This window comes from Galleria mellonella, unplaced genomic scaffold, assembly GCF_026898425.1.
Source record: "Galleria mellonella isolate WM207_F2 unplaced genomic scaffold, CSIRO_AGI_GalMel_v1 utg36, whole genome shotgun sequence".
NCBI lineage: Eukaryota > Metazoa > Arthropoda > Insecta > Lepidoptera > Pyralidae > Galleria > Galleria mellonella.
In genome coordinates, this window is record NW_026442086.1 from 6,703,669 (window position 1) to 6,719,518 (window position 15,850).

At 34.9% G+C, this 15,850-nt stretch overlaps 1 protein-coding gene across 1 annotated transcript in view; it reads left to right on the plus strand.

The window, feature by feature from the left end:
• LOC113520705 (GATOR complex protein NPRL2-like) overlaps positions 1 to 15,850 on the plus strand; it is an 84,042-nt gene that overhangs the window by 7,274 nt on the left and 60,918 nt on the right. Inside the window, exons 3-4 of the mRNA XM_052897411.1 lie at positions 34 to 160; positions 8,893 to 9,029. Of these exons, the coding sequence (XP_052753371.1) occupies positions 34 to 160; positions 8,893 to 9,029 (264 nt within the window). The remainder of the gene's footprint in view (positions 1 to 33; positions 161 to 8,892; positions 9,030 to 15,850) is intronic.

The window sequence follows — 15,850 nt, forward strand, 5'->3', positions numbered from 1 at the left end:
AAAGAATTAAATTAATTTATGTATCATATCCAGTTGTCAATGGAGCTGGAGACGGAATGGTTGTCCAAGCAGTCGACGTCTGGCGACGCGAAGCAGCTCTCGACCCTTATGAGGCAGGTCATGCAGGACATCAACAGTAGGCGTATGTGCACCCTTACAGGTATGAACACAAAATAATATGTATATATATGTAGGCGTAGAATGGGCCATCCATTCATTTCCCCTGGGTGTTGCAAGAGGCGACTAAGGGTATTGAATGATCAAGGAATTGGCAGCAGCATCTTTCTTAAGAAAGTCTAACGACGGTTGTCAACCCCCTTTACAAGCGTGGCAAGTACTGGCAAAATCCGCCTTATGGAGAGATCTATGTTCGGCAGTGGGCAGTTATGATGGTGGGTGATGATGATGATGAATGCGGACTAACCTGTCCTTTACTAACAATCCCTCCCCCCGCATAGCTGCGTTTAGGTTTGAAGGGTAAGATATGACAATGAATTTACAGAGGAATAACACCTGAGTCCCCAGGAATGGCAATGCATGAGGGGTATCATTAGTAAGATTAGATAATATCAGTCTTAGATATGACGGCCAAAACTACGACCCATAATAACTTGATAGCTGAAAGGAAGTTCATATTTCAAGAGTGGGTAATACATATATTGAACTATCTATATATTGTAGTTACATATGTTAGTCATGACATAATTGTCTTTAAGAAAAAAAACGTTTAGTTTTGTTTATGGATGGAATACAATTGTTTTAATTTGGCCTGTATAGGGTGGCCTGTCCGAACATACTTGATTGATGTCCAATTCACGAAATTTAATCTCTCAAAGTGGTATACTTATAATCGGTCATTTTTATATGCTTAGCTTATTTAGTAAACAATTTAATACAATCAAATTTCTTATCGATTTCTCTGGGTGAATTAATAGCCACTATTCACGATAGTTCAGGGTATTCGTTACTAAGATCGTATACATTTTACAAATAAAAAAATATAACAAAAATATAAATAATAGAATTAGTTAAAATTATGGCCGTAGTAAGGAGGGGTGGGGAGGGATAGAGGCAATGCTCTACCTTAAAAGGCCCAATGCCCTGCCTTAAAATGAAAAGCCCCAAGAAAATTAGACTGATTCACTTTTTCGAAGTCAATTATGGTTTCTGCCCTACCAAAAAGTTCTTTTGCTCTACCTTAAAATTGGGCGTAGCTACGGCCCTGTGTAAAACACTTTCGAATGCAAAAAAATTCAAAAATAACCCAGACCTAACACGCGTACTACTACACTCATAAAAAAATAAAAAAACACAAAGGAATATTTGGTACACAAGTAGGTTATGTACTAATTTATCACATAAGATACTTTATGTGCTGATTAAACATAAAATCATCAATAAATACATTTTCTGCTCAACAAAAAAAAAAAAAAGAAATATTCAGAGTACTTACACTGTTTATTTGTTACATAATTGTATTACCGAACAAAGGCATGAGTTTGTACGTTTTCTGGGGTCTACAGTGTAATGGTTGTAAACAACAAATGTTACAGTATTTTTATACGGTTTCCTATCACGTTAGCACCTACGTATTGTAAACACAAAGCGCTACCATAAAAACATCGTAGAAAATAAATTATAATGTAATATTCAAAAGCAAAAATAAAAAAATAAATAATATACTTAATAATGATGAAAAACGTCGCTACAAAATACATCTTAAAATTCCTATCATTGATAGGACTTAGCAGCGAACTTTAAAAAAGGGCGAATACAAAAGTTCATGTAAAGGTAGCTGTGTCACAGGTTTTTCTACTTGGAAAAGATTTTCAATAATAATAAAATACTTAGTAATTTAAAAAAAATATTAATAACAGAGGTTAACAAGCTCACTTCTAGCAATATATCTTGCTAGAACGTCGTCCATTAAGTGTTTTTTTAATGAGTTAAAATGCAATGGTAACACCGCCTGTGTTATCGGTATACGCTGGCGGGGCACCAGAGATGGATAATAGGAGAGGAGAATAGTAGATCTAAAAGCTTATCGTGAATTCTATAAGAATTAACCAAGATGGTTTTTAGAAGCAACCACTTAGAGGTCTTTTTTTATGGCTGATAATGGAATGGTAACGCTGTCTACGCTATCAGTATAAGTTAACGGGGCACCAGTGACAGATGACAAGTGAGGAATCGTGAATTGTACAAGAATTGACAGAGATGGTTTCCAGCAGGGCCCGCGTCGAGGTCGACCTGATAGGGTGTATTGTTAGCAATAGAGCTGTTAGGTCCCCATTACTAACAATCCCTTACCCTCAATTTGCTGTGTTGGGCCAAGTGAACTTTGTACAAAAGTCGATTGCTTGGGCACCTCTGTCCCATTCGTATTTCTACCGTGAAGCATTTGTGTTTGCATGGCTGTGTTTCGGTTTGAAGCGTGGGATATGGCGTGAATTTACAGGGTACAGAGGAATAACAACTGAGTCCTCAGGAATGGCAACGCATCGGGGGTATCATAGGTGAAACAGTATACTCTGTTATGTCCATGGTACTGCTTATGTCTATAGGCGACGGTTACCACTTTCCATCAGGTGGGCCGTCAGCTTGTTTACCATTCTAAGTTGTATAAAAAAAAGTTACTTGATTTTATCTTATTGTTTCATCCTTGATCCCTCACTTTTATCCTGCCATCGTGCACTATTAACACAGGCTGGTGCACAATAAAAAGATAAACCATTGTATCATGCGTAGATATACCTAATTTAATTAATACTGTAGCGATAATTAAATTCTAGTGGTGTAACTTTTGTTGTGATTTCGATCTTCAATGCATAGAAATACAGTTTTATTTACTATGGCAAAATCACGAGTGTTTAGCACATTACATCATAAATCTGTGAATATATTAGTATATATATCGGCTTGTGTGTATAAACAAACGAATTTAACAGGTACGTTTACCAGAGAGACAGAGACATAGCATAGATAAATTATTATGAGAGAGACGCAGATACTATTTTTAATCTATGACACAGTACTTGAAAATATCGGCTGAGATAAAGTAGTTCTAAAGTAATTCTTTATCTTAGTGTAAAAGATCAAGTTTTTTTTTTAACTGTTGAAAATGGAATACTAGTTCCGATTGCCTTGGCGGGATATAGGAAAGAATGACGGTAGGACAAGTGACCCATCATGATGAATGCACCACGTTGGAGGACTGCAAGGAAGTGGACGTGGACCTTTAGGAGTATTGCTAGCAAATTGCTGCTAGAACCCATCCTACTATGTTACTTGTATCTTACTAATAATATATTAAAATTACTATTATTAGTAATGTAATACGATTATTAGTAATGCGGACTGGTAGTCCGCATTACTAATAATCCCTTTCCACCCTAATAAGGGGTTCTATCTATCTGTATGTTCGTTCCGACATCATGTAAAAACTGCTGCACCAAATTGCATGCGGATTTTATAGTTCAGTTTCAGAAGGTCTAATGTAAAATATAGTCTATTTTGTATCTTGATATGCTATATAAAAGGGATTTATTTTATATATTTAGGGAAAGGGCAAAATGGTAAATACTAATAATTATCTGCTACCTGGAAGATGGGATAAAAAACCTTAACTGTTGTGGATTAAAGCTTATTCTCCCATTGTCATAAAATTTTGTATTGTTTGATATAGCCGTTAACTGTCCATTGCTGAACATAGGCTTTCCCCTTGGAGGGTTTTGTTAGTAGTTGCCACGTTTGGCAGACGGGTTGGCAACCGCATTTAGTCCTTACCCAATTCCCTTATGGAATTCCCTTAGTCGCCTATAACGACATCCACGGGAAAGGAGGGGATATTGTTGTTTGCCATTAAATAGGCCAATGACCTCTTATCAATCAGTTGTTTACAACATGGCGAGCAATTTGCTCCACATCGCAGTATAAATGAAATACATATGTGGTTCAGATAAGAAATACATAATTGTATTAATGTTATTTAGGTATTGAGCGTCGTTGCTACGCGCCAATCGCACTAAATTATACAAAATTACAACTGAGTTAAGCAATAATCGTATTTATCGCTTAGAAAATAAAGACTATATTAAATACCATCTTAAATTTGTCAATCCAAACAATACTGTATAAATTTGTTATTTACTCAGACTAAAAGGAGAAATATTTAATATGTATAAAGCTGGTTTCTTGTAGGTATTTTCTTTGTTCTAGTTGTTATTGTATTTATTTGATTCATATCGTTTGAGTTGTGGTGACCTTGGGTAGTGTGGCAATTAAACACACTGCCTCACGGTATGATGCTTGCAGGTTCAATATCCGCCAAGTAAAAAGAACTCCTTGTTTTTCACTATCTCAAATACTATGTATATACCAAACATTATGACCTTTGCTTAGTTTAACACTAGATGGCACAGTACAATATGCTGCAGAGTATTTATTTACTATATATATATATACTAAATTTTGCTTCTGATTCATATCCACCAAACACGTTATGAATTCTCATCGTCCGCTCAAATTCTGATGACCTTGTCTTAATTTACATACAAATTGACTCGTTAAATACTAGCTTAGTACTTCCTGGACCATACAAGTATACGCCATAAGAATGGCAATAACTACACATCATAATCTGGCAAATTTTAAAACCAAACAATTTCTATAAATTATTTTTGAACGTTTATTAAAACTGCTCTATGTAAGGCAGATGTTGCGGAATGAATTGAGACGGCGAGATTGTTAGTAGTGTTTGGTTAGCGGTATCTATATATTGTGGTTAAAATATCTATAGATATATTGCCCTAATAACGAACATATTAAATATCAGTTATCGAAATGAAGCATCCGATCGAAATAAATATAGAAATCCGAAAAAAGATTTAAAGATAAATGGCATCTCAGAATGTGTTCCATTATTTGAAAATAAATACTTTTTTATTTTGTAATGTACATTGAAAATTTTAATTCATAAATATATTTTGATCTGCAAAAAAAAAACGGCGAATGTCATCGTAAAGTACATTTATAAACGAGACGTTTTATGAACACATTTATTGGATTAAGAACACGGGATTCTTTGTCTAGATTTTAGATCTTCGTGACAATCAAAATTTCTAGACACATACCATAACAATTCTCTCCAAATATGTGTAATATCATAAGTATATAACTTTAAAAATATTGTAACGAATTGGAGAGAAATAAATTATTTATTTTCACATAAATTAAAAAGGTTGCTTCTAAAAAGAGACTTGCGAATTGAGACTAAAAATATACTTGTATTTAGAATCGCTTAAATTGGTTCACACAAGGAAATGAAAAACATACTATGAACGGTTTTAAATTTGTTGAGCCCTTCACACAGTCTTATCAGATAACTGAACATATCTGTATAGTAAAGGCAGTGCAATGTTTACAGTCACTTACCTTACTATACATATATATTTTTTTCATAATAGCCATGTGGCCACACCGACAAGGACAATATTTTTTTATGCAACTTAGAATAGCAAACAAGCTGACGGCCCACCTGATGGAAAGTGTTAACCGTCGCCTATAGACATGAGCAGTGCCATGGACATAACAGAACAATATTATTATGTTCTATGAATGTGATCAACCGAAAAGAGAATGATAGATTGTTAGAGATATATAAAATTAAGAATTTGAATCTACTCATGTTATAAAATCATCGTCATTTTCCTGCCCTTATCCCGATTATTTGGGGTCAGCGTAATATCTTTTTATACATATTACACAAGGTTTTGGCTTATGGTTTTACGACCGGCCTGACGTTTGTTAGTAATGGGGTTTACGAGCCCCATTACTATCAAGATACCCAACCAGATCGACCTGAACGCGGTTCCTCCTGGAAACCGTCGTGGTAATTATGTTGTTGTTTGTTATGTCATGCTGAATTCGTCACAATGGGCTAACCGACCTGTATTTATCCTCATCTATCATCCCTCACTGGTGCCGCTACCTGCGATATGAAAGGAAGGGTTGAGAAAAAAAGAGGAGAAATTAATAAAAAAAGAAATGAAGGATTTTTATATAAAGGACACTAAGTTGCAAATGGCATACTGGGCAAAAACTGCTCAGTAGAGGAGAAACCTCTCTCACATGTTATAAAATATAGGACAGAAAAATCCAAAACATGAGCTATGCTATTTATACTATTTATGTTAACTCAACATTTGGACGCGCCGTGTAAAAGAGACTCAAAATTTTATATCGTTTTCCTATCCATGTTAATTTGGTGAAAATATTGAGATTCCTTAATAGATTTTTTTTTAAAACTATGCTAATTATTTCAATTCCATCCTGTATATTCTTCATCATCATATCGGCCTTTAACTATCCACTGCTGAACGTAAGCCTCTCCCTAGGGCGGTTTTGCATTAGTTGCCACACTTGACAGGCAAACTGGCAACTGCAGTCAGGCCTTAAAGATGCTTTAAGAGGGACACTGCTGCCCATCCCTTGCCCTCCCGTAATCGGCTCTTATGGCACCCACAGGAAAGAAAATGGTGGTCTATTCGATGCCGAGACTACACGACAATCCTGTATATTATTAAATATTACGCAATCTATTGCATCTGAATCATTAAGAACGAGTATTAATATAATACGACGATATTTTAATATACCTATTGATAAGAAATCGTGTGATATGTTAGACTAATATCATAATAACATCTGTTAGTCCCTGATTACACGTTATCTTGTTCGTGAATGGCTGGCTTCATAAATTGTAGATTAACGCAGCTATTGTACATAATATATGAAGCTTAATCTAAGTCTTTTGTTCATTTAGTACAGATTATTCAAAACTAATTACTGTATATTTTTTAATTTTACCGTTACCCGCTTCTAACTTTGTAGTTCCCGTATATCATTCCCATTGGAACTCTTCATGGATCCGGTCGTATATTGTATTTTATATTTAAATGATAATTACGTACTTAATACCTTACAGGGTACAAAAGAATAACACCTGAGTCCTCAGGGATAGCAACGCATGGGGGGTATCACGGGTGAAACAGTGTACTCTGTTATGTCCATGGTACTGCTTATGTCTATAGGTAACGGTTACCACTTTTCATCAGGTGGGCCGTCAGCTTAATTGCCATTCTAAGTTGTATATATAAAAAAAGCCTTCATAAAGTTTCAGCCAATGCAACTGATCGTTATTTTATAGCATTTTATATGTGATTCTTTAGATTGATATAACTTTTTTATTTACGAACCGATTGAAATAAAACATTAAATGTTACGTAGAGAAAACCGCAATGCATTAGTGAAAACTGCATTCATATCGATTAAGCTGTTTCTGAGATTAGCGTGCACAAACGTATAGATAAACAGTACAGACAAACATTCTAAAAATCATTGTTTTTAGTTCTATTGCGTTCATAAAGCGCCCGTAATAATTTTTCTTATATATCTTCAATGTACAGACAGCGACCAGTTACGATTTTATTATATGTATTATTAATAAAAGAAAAATATTCAAGATGTTTTAATTTCCACTAAAATGGATGTAGCAAACACGACGATGTTTAGCGACATTTATTTTGAAACTAATGTATATACGAGAATTTTTCATAATTTTCATCACAAAAAATGGTTTTTGATTCTGAAGCATGCAGCTGTATGTAGCTTCAAATCTTTCAAATGAATAAATCAATATCAATATTTTGTTTTTGTTAGAAAGTGGGTCATCGTGTTTTGCACTTTTAGCTATGGTTTTTTTATACAACTTAGAATGGCAAACAAGCTGACGACCCACCTGATGGAAAGTGGTAACCGTCGCCTATAGACATGAGCAGTACCACGGACATAACAGAGTATACTGTTTCGCCAATGAGACTCCCCATGCGTTGCCATTCCTGAGGACTCAAGTGTTATTCCCCTGTACCCTGTAAATTCACGCCATATCCCAGCCTTCAAACCGAAATACAGCCATGCAAACACAACTGGTTTACGGTTGAAACGTGATTGTGACAGAGGTACCCAAGCAAACGACTTTTGTACAAAGTCTTCCTCTGGTATAAATATGGTTATATCATTTTCAACCGATTTCAAAAAGAATGAGTTTCTCAATTCAATTGTAGGTATTTTTTCTGTTCGCTACCTTATTACTCCGTCAATTATAGACCGATTTTGAATTTTTTTTTTTATCTGAAACGATATTCTTACAGATTGATCTGATAGAAATTTTAACAAAAAAGGTTCAGTAAATGAGGCGCGTGCCGCGTTGTCGTAGACAAACTATGCTTATACAAATATTCGTCTATTAGTAATCCGCCTCAACTTCGCATAGGTAGAGTGATGGAAAAATAAATTAGTATTTTATATTAGCTTTAATAGGCAATTTATTGATATATTAGCTTACATTATTGAAATTTCCATAGAGATTTCTAATTTTCTTGAAATAATTATGTAGTTTATATTATTATTAGCTAGATTATATAGATTGTCTCCATACAAATGCTTTCAGAAAAGCGGGCCAACTTGTTCATACAATTTTGCGCGATGAATAATTATGAGTGTTTCCTTTGTAACTTCTATATTTATTTTGTTTTATAACTTTTGCATCTTTTTAATGCGTAAAGACTCATTTTATTTATAAAATAATTAAATATAGATACGTCAAGATAGATTATGCGGGTAAATATATAGAACACTGATAAAAAATCGAGTCAGCTAATTTGATAATTAGCTGACAAAAAGTTGAGGTTTTTGAGATTCCTTGCTCTATCTATATAATCTAAGGTGAAAAGATTTTTAAAAATGGTTTAAATACTTTTTGAGTTTATAAATAACAAACGAACATACAAAAAATATAAGTATATATATAGATAAGAATGTCTTTGTTCACAGTGGGCACAACGACCACGCATCTGACAGTGGTGCGGGTGAACACAGACCCGACTCCCGTGAAGGACCATCAGGTGCCTGTGTTCCTGTACAGCAGGCACTCCTTCGTAGCCGACCAATGGGACCTCACCACCAATCAGGTAAGTGATCCGAATTTTAACTCCTACAGTATATATTTTTAGAGGCGATAAAGGTATGGTGTTAGCACTAATGAAAGGTTTAGGATGATAATGGAATGGTAACCCCGCCTGCGATGACGGTATACGCTGACGGGGCACCAGTGAGGGATGATATGTGTGGATGTAAGCAGGCCAGTTAGTCCATCGAGAAGAATTGGATACATCTGGAATTCAGCACGTTGGTTTCCAGGGGGAACCGCGTGGAGGTCGACCTGATAGGGTGTATTGCTACCAATGGGTTAGTTAGACCCCATTACTAACAATCCCTTTGACTCCATTAGTGAAAGATGATAGGTGGGATGAAAGCAGGTCTCTTGACTTGATAGTTTCCATAGTGAACTGCGTGGAGGCTGACATGACAAGTTATATAGTTTACCTTTCTGGTCGTTTTTATTTATTTATTTATATTTTATTGGCCACATTACAAACAAATGTTTGGTACAAAAATAGGACTTAATGCTATACAGCATTCTCTACCAGTCAACCTTTGGTAAAACAGATATGTTTGTTATTATATTAAAAATGGTTGTGAGTAAATAGTTAAAGACGTATCTATATTGACTCACGACTGTTACTCAAAACTTGGTTGTAATAATTCTACATGTTACATATTTATTATTTTAAATAAAATGTAATTTATTCTGTACATTTTAAAATATAACTTGTATAAGAATAAATTACATTTTATTTATAATAAATGTTAATATGTTTATAAGTATGCTGGTTCTTTTCTTTACATAGATTTTTTTTTAATAATTATATTAATTTTAAATTAAAATACCGTCGTGTTCTATATATAGTATTCTATAGATTTCTTTCGGCTTTTCAAAAGTTGACTGTGAGAAATCCCTCTGTGGAATAAGTCTGTCATTGTATATTAAATCTTTTTGTGCGTCCAATGTAAATTATGTACAATAAAATTTACAATACGAGTACAATACATTACTGTTTGTTGACGTGATGTATTTTATTTTGTTATTATTAATTTATTTTTAATTTAATTTTTGTAATAAACTTATGCCTCACTCTGCGTGTTCCACCGCTTGTACAACGGATTGCGCTCAGAGGAATTATTCAATATGATGCCTGCGGCCACTTTCTATCATCGTACGGCTCGCCATCGACAGGGAGTTCACCCTCATACCTTACATCCTAAATGGTCGTGTACAACGCGGTTTCAGAGATGTTTTCTCCCACGAACACTCAGGTTATGGAATGAGCTCCCTGCCGAGGTTTTCCCAAGAGACTACAGTATGGGGTTCTTCAAAAGGGGGTAAAGAGGTTTCTTCAGGGTCGGCAACGCGCGCGTAATACCTCTGGTATTGCAGGCGTTCATAGGCTACGGTAACCGCTTACCATCAGGTGGGCCGTATGCTTGTTTGCCACCTCAGTGGTATAAAAAAAAAACTAAAATTATCGATTTCAATGAAGGTTCATTTTGAACATATTCCAAATATTTATTTTAAATAAAATGTATTATAATAAATTGTTTATTCTATACAAGCTATATTTTAAATTACGATCTCTCTTCGTGTAGCTGTCTCTCAGCGTGTCCGTGTAGGCTGTAAATCTTATTTGTAAATGGGCCGTAAATATATTATGCCGCATGAAACATTTGCGAACAAAGCATTTCATTATATTGTGAAAAGGAGAAAAATTGCTACGAGTAACACTGCCAGTGTTAGCAACGGTCGCGTTAATTCACATGTAAATGTGGATGGTCGTTAAAAAGGCTTTTGTAATAGAATAATAAAATTATTTTCTTTTGAACCGGATATATCCAGTTAATACCGGTGGGACCGTTTGTTATTTTCGAGTTTTTGTTGCCTCAATAAGGATTTACGAGTTGACATTTTTAGCCACTACCAAAAGTAGCTTTTCAATTCTTCGTTGGAAGGGGGCGCGTAATTGAAAAGCAGTGGAGTCGATTCTGAAGAGCCATTCTTAAAATCTATCACTAAAATTAAAAAGAAACAAATAATTTAATAAAACTAATACGTTTTGAGTTTAGAGTAATAATTATATATACGATTATATCTAAGGTTTCGGTTAATTTGGAACTAAACTTTTGTACTACACTATATTTATTGAAAAATCTTCAAAAAATCCTGTAATGTTGTTGCAATAAAGTGTTAAACAAATAAAAAAAAAATCTATTTTTCAGATCTATTATTGTAGTTCATAATGGGCATTGTAAGTAAGATTTTCCTGTTAAATTGAATTTTAATTTAGTTTAAAATTTAATTTTGAGCTTAAACTGTGATTTTAGATAGAGAATTGTATTTCTGAATTGACCCCAGTGATTTAACGCCCTTTTTTTATTTCCACGATACTGATCAAAATCAGATGGGTATAGGGTTTTTAAAAAACGTAGGTATATTAATATATAATATTAAAGTTTCCTCAGAGTCGGCAACGCGCACGTGACACCCCTAGTGTTGCAGGCGTCCATAGTCTACAGTGATCGTTTACCAACAGATTATCTGTAAACTTTCACTTATGTACATCATCACCATCTTTCTTGTCTATAATATATATATATATATATATATATATATATATATATATATATATATATATATATATATATATATATATATATATATATATATATATATATATATATATATATATATATATATATATATTATATATATATATATATATATATAGATTATGTAATTAATTCATTCATTTCGATTTTATTATTTGTGTTACGCGATATTTTAGAGATTTGTGAATTTGTTTTGACGATCGTCGAAAGAAAAACAAACATTCAATCTCGCTTTTACATTTAGAATGCTATGACGGTAGTTTATGTTCCCATACAGTATTTGATCTTTTAAAATTCATATCTTTTAGATGTGCTATAATCATGTTTCACGTCTTTCTTATTTTAATAGTAGTTTAAAATTTTTAATTTTTACTCTACGCTCGTAGTATTTATTTATTTATTTTTATTTCATAAGGCACTTATAATTTAGTGTACCACGGCATGATTTCGTACTAATATTTGACCGACTTCAAAAAGAAGGAAGTTCTCATTTCAATTGTATTTTTTTGTGTTTGTTACCACATAACTCCGTTAGTTATAAACTATATAATTTAGTTTTTTTTTTAATGAAAGGATATAATTGTAGATTGCTTCCATGAAAATTATATCAAAATCGGTTCAGTGATTTAGTTTTTAAATCAAAATAACTGATTTCGTCATAATACGAGTAGTAGTCGGTTTTTTTTTTAAAACGAGCTTATATTATACTATACATAATATATTATACATAATTTTGTACAAAAATTCGTTTGCTTGGGCACCTCTGTCCCATTCGTGTCTCTACCGTGTAGCAGTTGTGTTTGCATGGCTGTGTTTCGGTTTGAAGGGTGGGAAATGGCGTGAATTTACTGGGTACAGAGGAATAACACCCGAGTCTTCAGGAATGGCAACACATGGGGGGTATCATGGGCGAAACAATATACTCTGTTCTGTCCATGGTACTGCTCATGTCTACAGGCGACAGTTACCACTTTCCATCAGGTGGGCCATCAGCTTGTTTGCCATTCTAAGTTGCAAAAAAATATTATAACTAACTATTGAAATTTGTTAAAGATTTAGTTCGGATCGCTGTACCAACAAAACAGTTGGAAGCAACTATGCGGCTGTTTGTTTCCTACGCACCATCGTGCTAATGGATGGCCGGTTGCGCAAAAGAAAACATATTTTTCACGCGTTTATAACAACCAAGGCTATCCGATCGCTGGGTTAGGTCAACAGCTTAACCGCAACTAGAGTTTGGTTTATTTTGTATAAAAAAATTTAGTATAAGTTGTATAAAAAAAATTGAAGAATTGAAATCGTAACAACCTTGTTATTTTGCACTGTCATTATGGATTCAATATTCATGTTAGGGGTGTTCTTCTCTAGAAATGTGTCTGATTCTAGAATAAGGGCATACGGGTATGCGATCCCGGCCTCCCGAGCCGCTGCAGTGTCCCAGTCCTTTCCGCAACTGCAGTGTCCCCCCCCCCCCTTTCCTTTCCCACATAAGTCCCTTATTCCCCTCATTCACCAATTTCCTTTACGCTTTTCCAACGTTCCCTTTCTTTTTTCCTCAATCCTTTTCTCCATACCGTAGTTGGCGGAAACCACCAACAAATGCATTCCGAAAGAGGGTTGACGTTAGGCAGATGGCCCGTCGTAAAACTAAAAAAACCAAATCTTTTTGTAATATGGATAAAATTATATTACGCCGACCCCAAATGATTGGGATAAGTGTAGGAAGATGATGATTCACTTTATGCTGTTACTTTGATAAAAATCATACTATTACTGTTTACTGTATTAAACAAATATCAACATTCAAATTATAAAAATTAAAATTGGATTCATCGCGGCATGTAAGTGTTGCCTATTTTTACTCGACCGTTAAAGAAAAGAGGCTAATGTTTTCCACAGCTCGGTATATTATAACGTCATTCTCCGCTTGGCCCATTTAAAATATATAAATTCGCCCACGAGCCACGTGCTACACTTTAAATTGTGTCGTTTACGTCCCATGAACTGTGGACATGGGACAATACGTGCTCACACATGATTTACGTTGATACGAGTATTATTATGTCCTAGATCTCCCGCGTGAGTTCAGATCGTGTTTGGTGTCACGGAATTATGAATTAATAAGTGTACTTATTTCTTTTGTTCTTGTTTTGTGCGCTACTGTGTGGGCCGCATGCTTCTTCGATTAAATTATTTCTTTCTTTCTTTCTTTCTTTCTCTACTTAATGAAAGAGTGATCCTATTTCCTAATAAATAATATTATAAAGAGGTAAAGCCAGTGAGTTTGAATGTTCGGAGTAATCTCCGGTATTAATGATCCGATTTTGAAAGTTCTCTCATTGTTAGAAATATATATCCTCCATGAGTGATATAGACTACTTTTTATTTTGGTAAATATATAATTTCAATAATGAATCACAATAAATGTGATTGAAGTCGGCAAAAAATCTATAATATTGCAAACAGCATTTTACCAGAGGGAGACTTTGTACAAAAGTCGTTTACTTGGACACCTCTGTCCTATTCGTGTTTCAACCGTGAAGCAGTTGTCTTTGCACGGTTAAGTTTCGGTTTGAAGGGTGGGATATGGCAGTGAATTAACAGGGTACAGAGGAATAAAACTGGAGTCTTCAGTAATGGCAACGCATGGAGGGTATCATGGGCGAAACAATATACTCTGTTATGTCCATGGTACTGTTCATGTGTATAGACGACGGTTACCACTTTCCATCAGGCGGGCCGTCAGCTTGTTTGCCATTCATGCAATTGAAATTAAAATTATTATATTTGGTATTGTAAAATCTTTATTGTACATAATTTATATTGGACACATTAATAGATTTCATATATAATGGCGGACTTATCCCATAGGCCATAGAGGGATCTCTTACAGTCAACCTTTAAGAAGCTGACAAAAAAAATATAGAACGTTCAAGGCTAAAAACCGCTACAGCTAAAGATAAACATAATAATATCTATTAAAAATTGAATATATAATACAATAAAAAATAACAAAGAATTTTCCAAATCGGTTTATGACTGAGTTATGAGGGAACAACCACTCTTTGGAATCAACTTCCAGCAGCAGTATTTCCGTACCGATACGACAACATAACCTTCAAGGAAAGAGCATATTCCTTTTTAAAAGGCCGGCAGCACACCTGCAATGCCTTTAGTGTTGTGGGTGATCATGGGCGGCGGTAGTCACTTACCACCAGGTGAGCCGCATGCTCGTTTGCCCCCTGTGTTGTAAAAAAAATACAAACATAAAAAAATGCAACCGTAATGAGAACGTCTTTCTCTTTGAAGTCGATTTTTTTATGGTTGAAAATGGTATGGTAGCCCCACCTGCGCTAACGGGTTACGCTGGCAGAGGTCCAGTGAAGGGTAATAGATGAGAATGAAAATAGGTCAGTTAGCCCATCATGATGAATTCATCAGGGATTAACCATGATAGTTTCCAGGGGGAACCGCGAGGAAGTCAACCTGGTTGAGTCTATTGAGTTGATTGCTAGCAATGGGATTCTTAGTCTCCATTACTAACAATCCCTTTCCCCTTCTTTGAAGTTGGTTGAAAAGAATTTTGCTCGCCCATTTGATAATCTTAGAGATCATTGGCAATAATTTGTCAATTACGTTGTTAGTCTGGTAGAGCATGCGAACGATAAATAGTCCATTGACCTATCCCCGCGTACTATCAATTTTATTTCTGGACTATGGAATGGGCAGTACAAAATAACATTACTGCTGTTTTATACCTATTTGTATGGTGTATCATATAAGAATCTCTCATATCTACTTACTCTTTACTGTTATTACTCTTAGTGGATCTAAAATTGTTACCTTTGGTGATTTTTTTTATGTGTGATAATGGAATGGTAACCCTACCTGCGCTATTGGTATACACTTGCGGGGCACCAGTGAAGGATGATAGGTGAGGATGAAGTAGGTCAGTTAGCCCATAGTGACGAATTCAACAAGAATTGTTCACGATGATTTCCAGGGGGAACCACGTGGAGGTCGACCTGATAGGGCATATTGCTAGCAATGGGGCTGTCAAAATCCATTGCTAACAACCCTGTTCCCCCCACCTTCGGTGATTTATAATAGGATCCTAAAATGGCCTGGACTATTAGCACATACAGCAATGATTCTGCAATCCAAATGTATCATTTGGCAATAGGGCACGTAAATATGTACTGCTTGTGAATACGCCCACAATACCGCA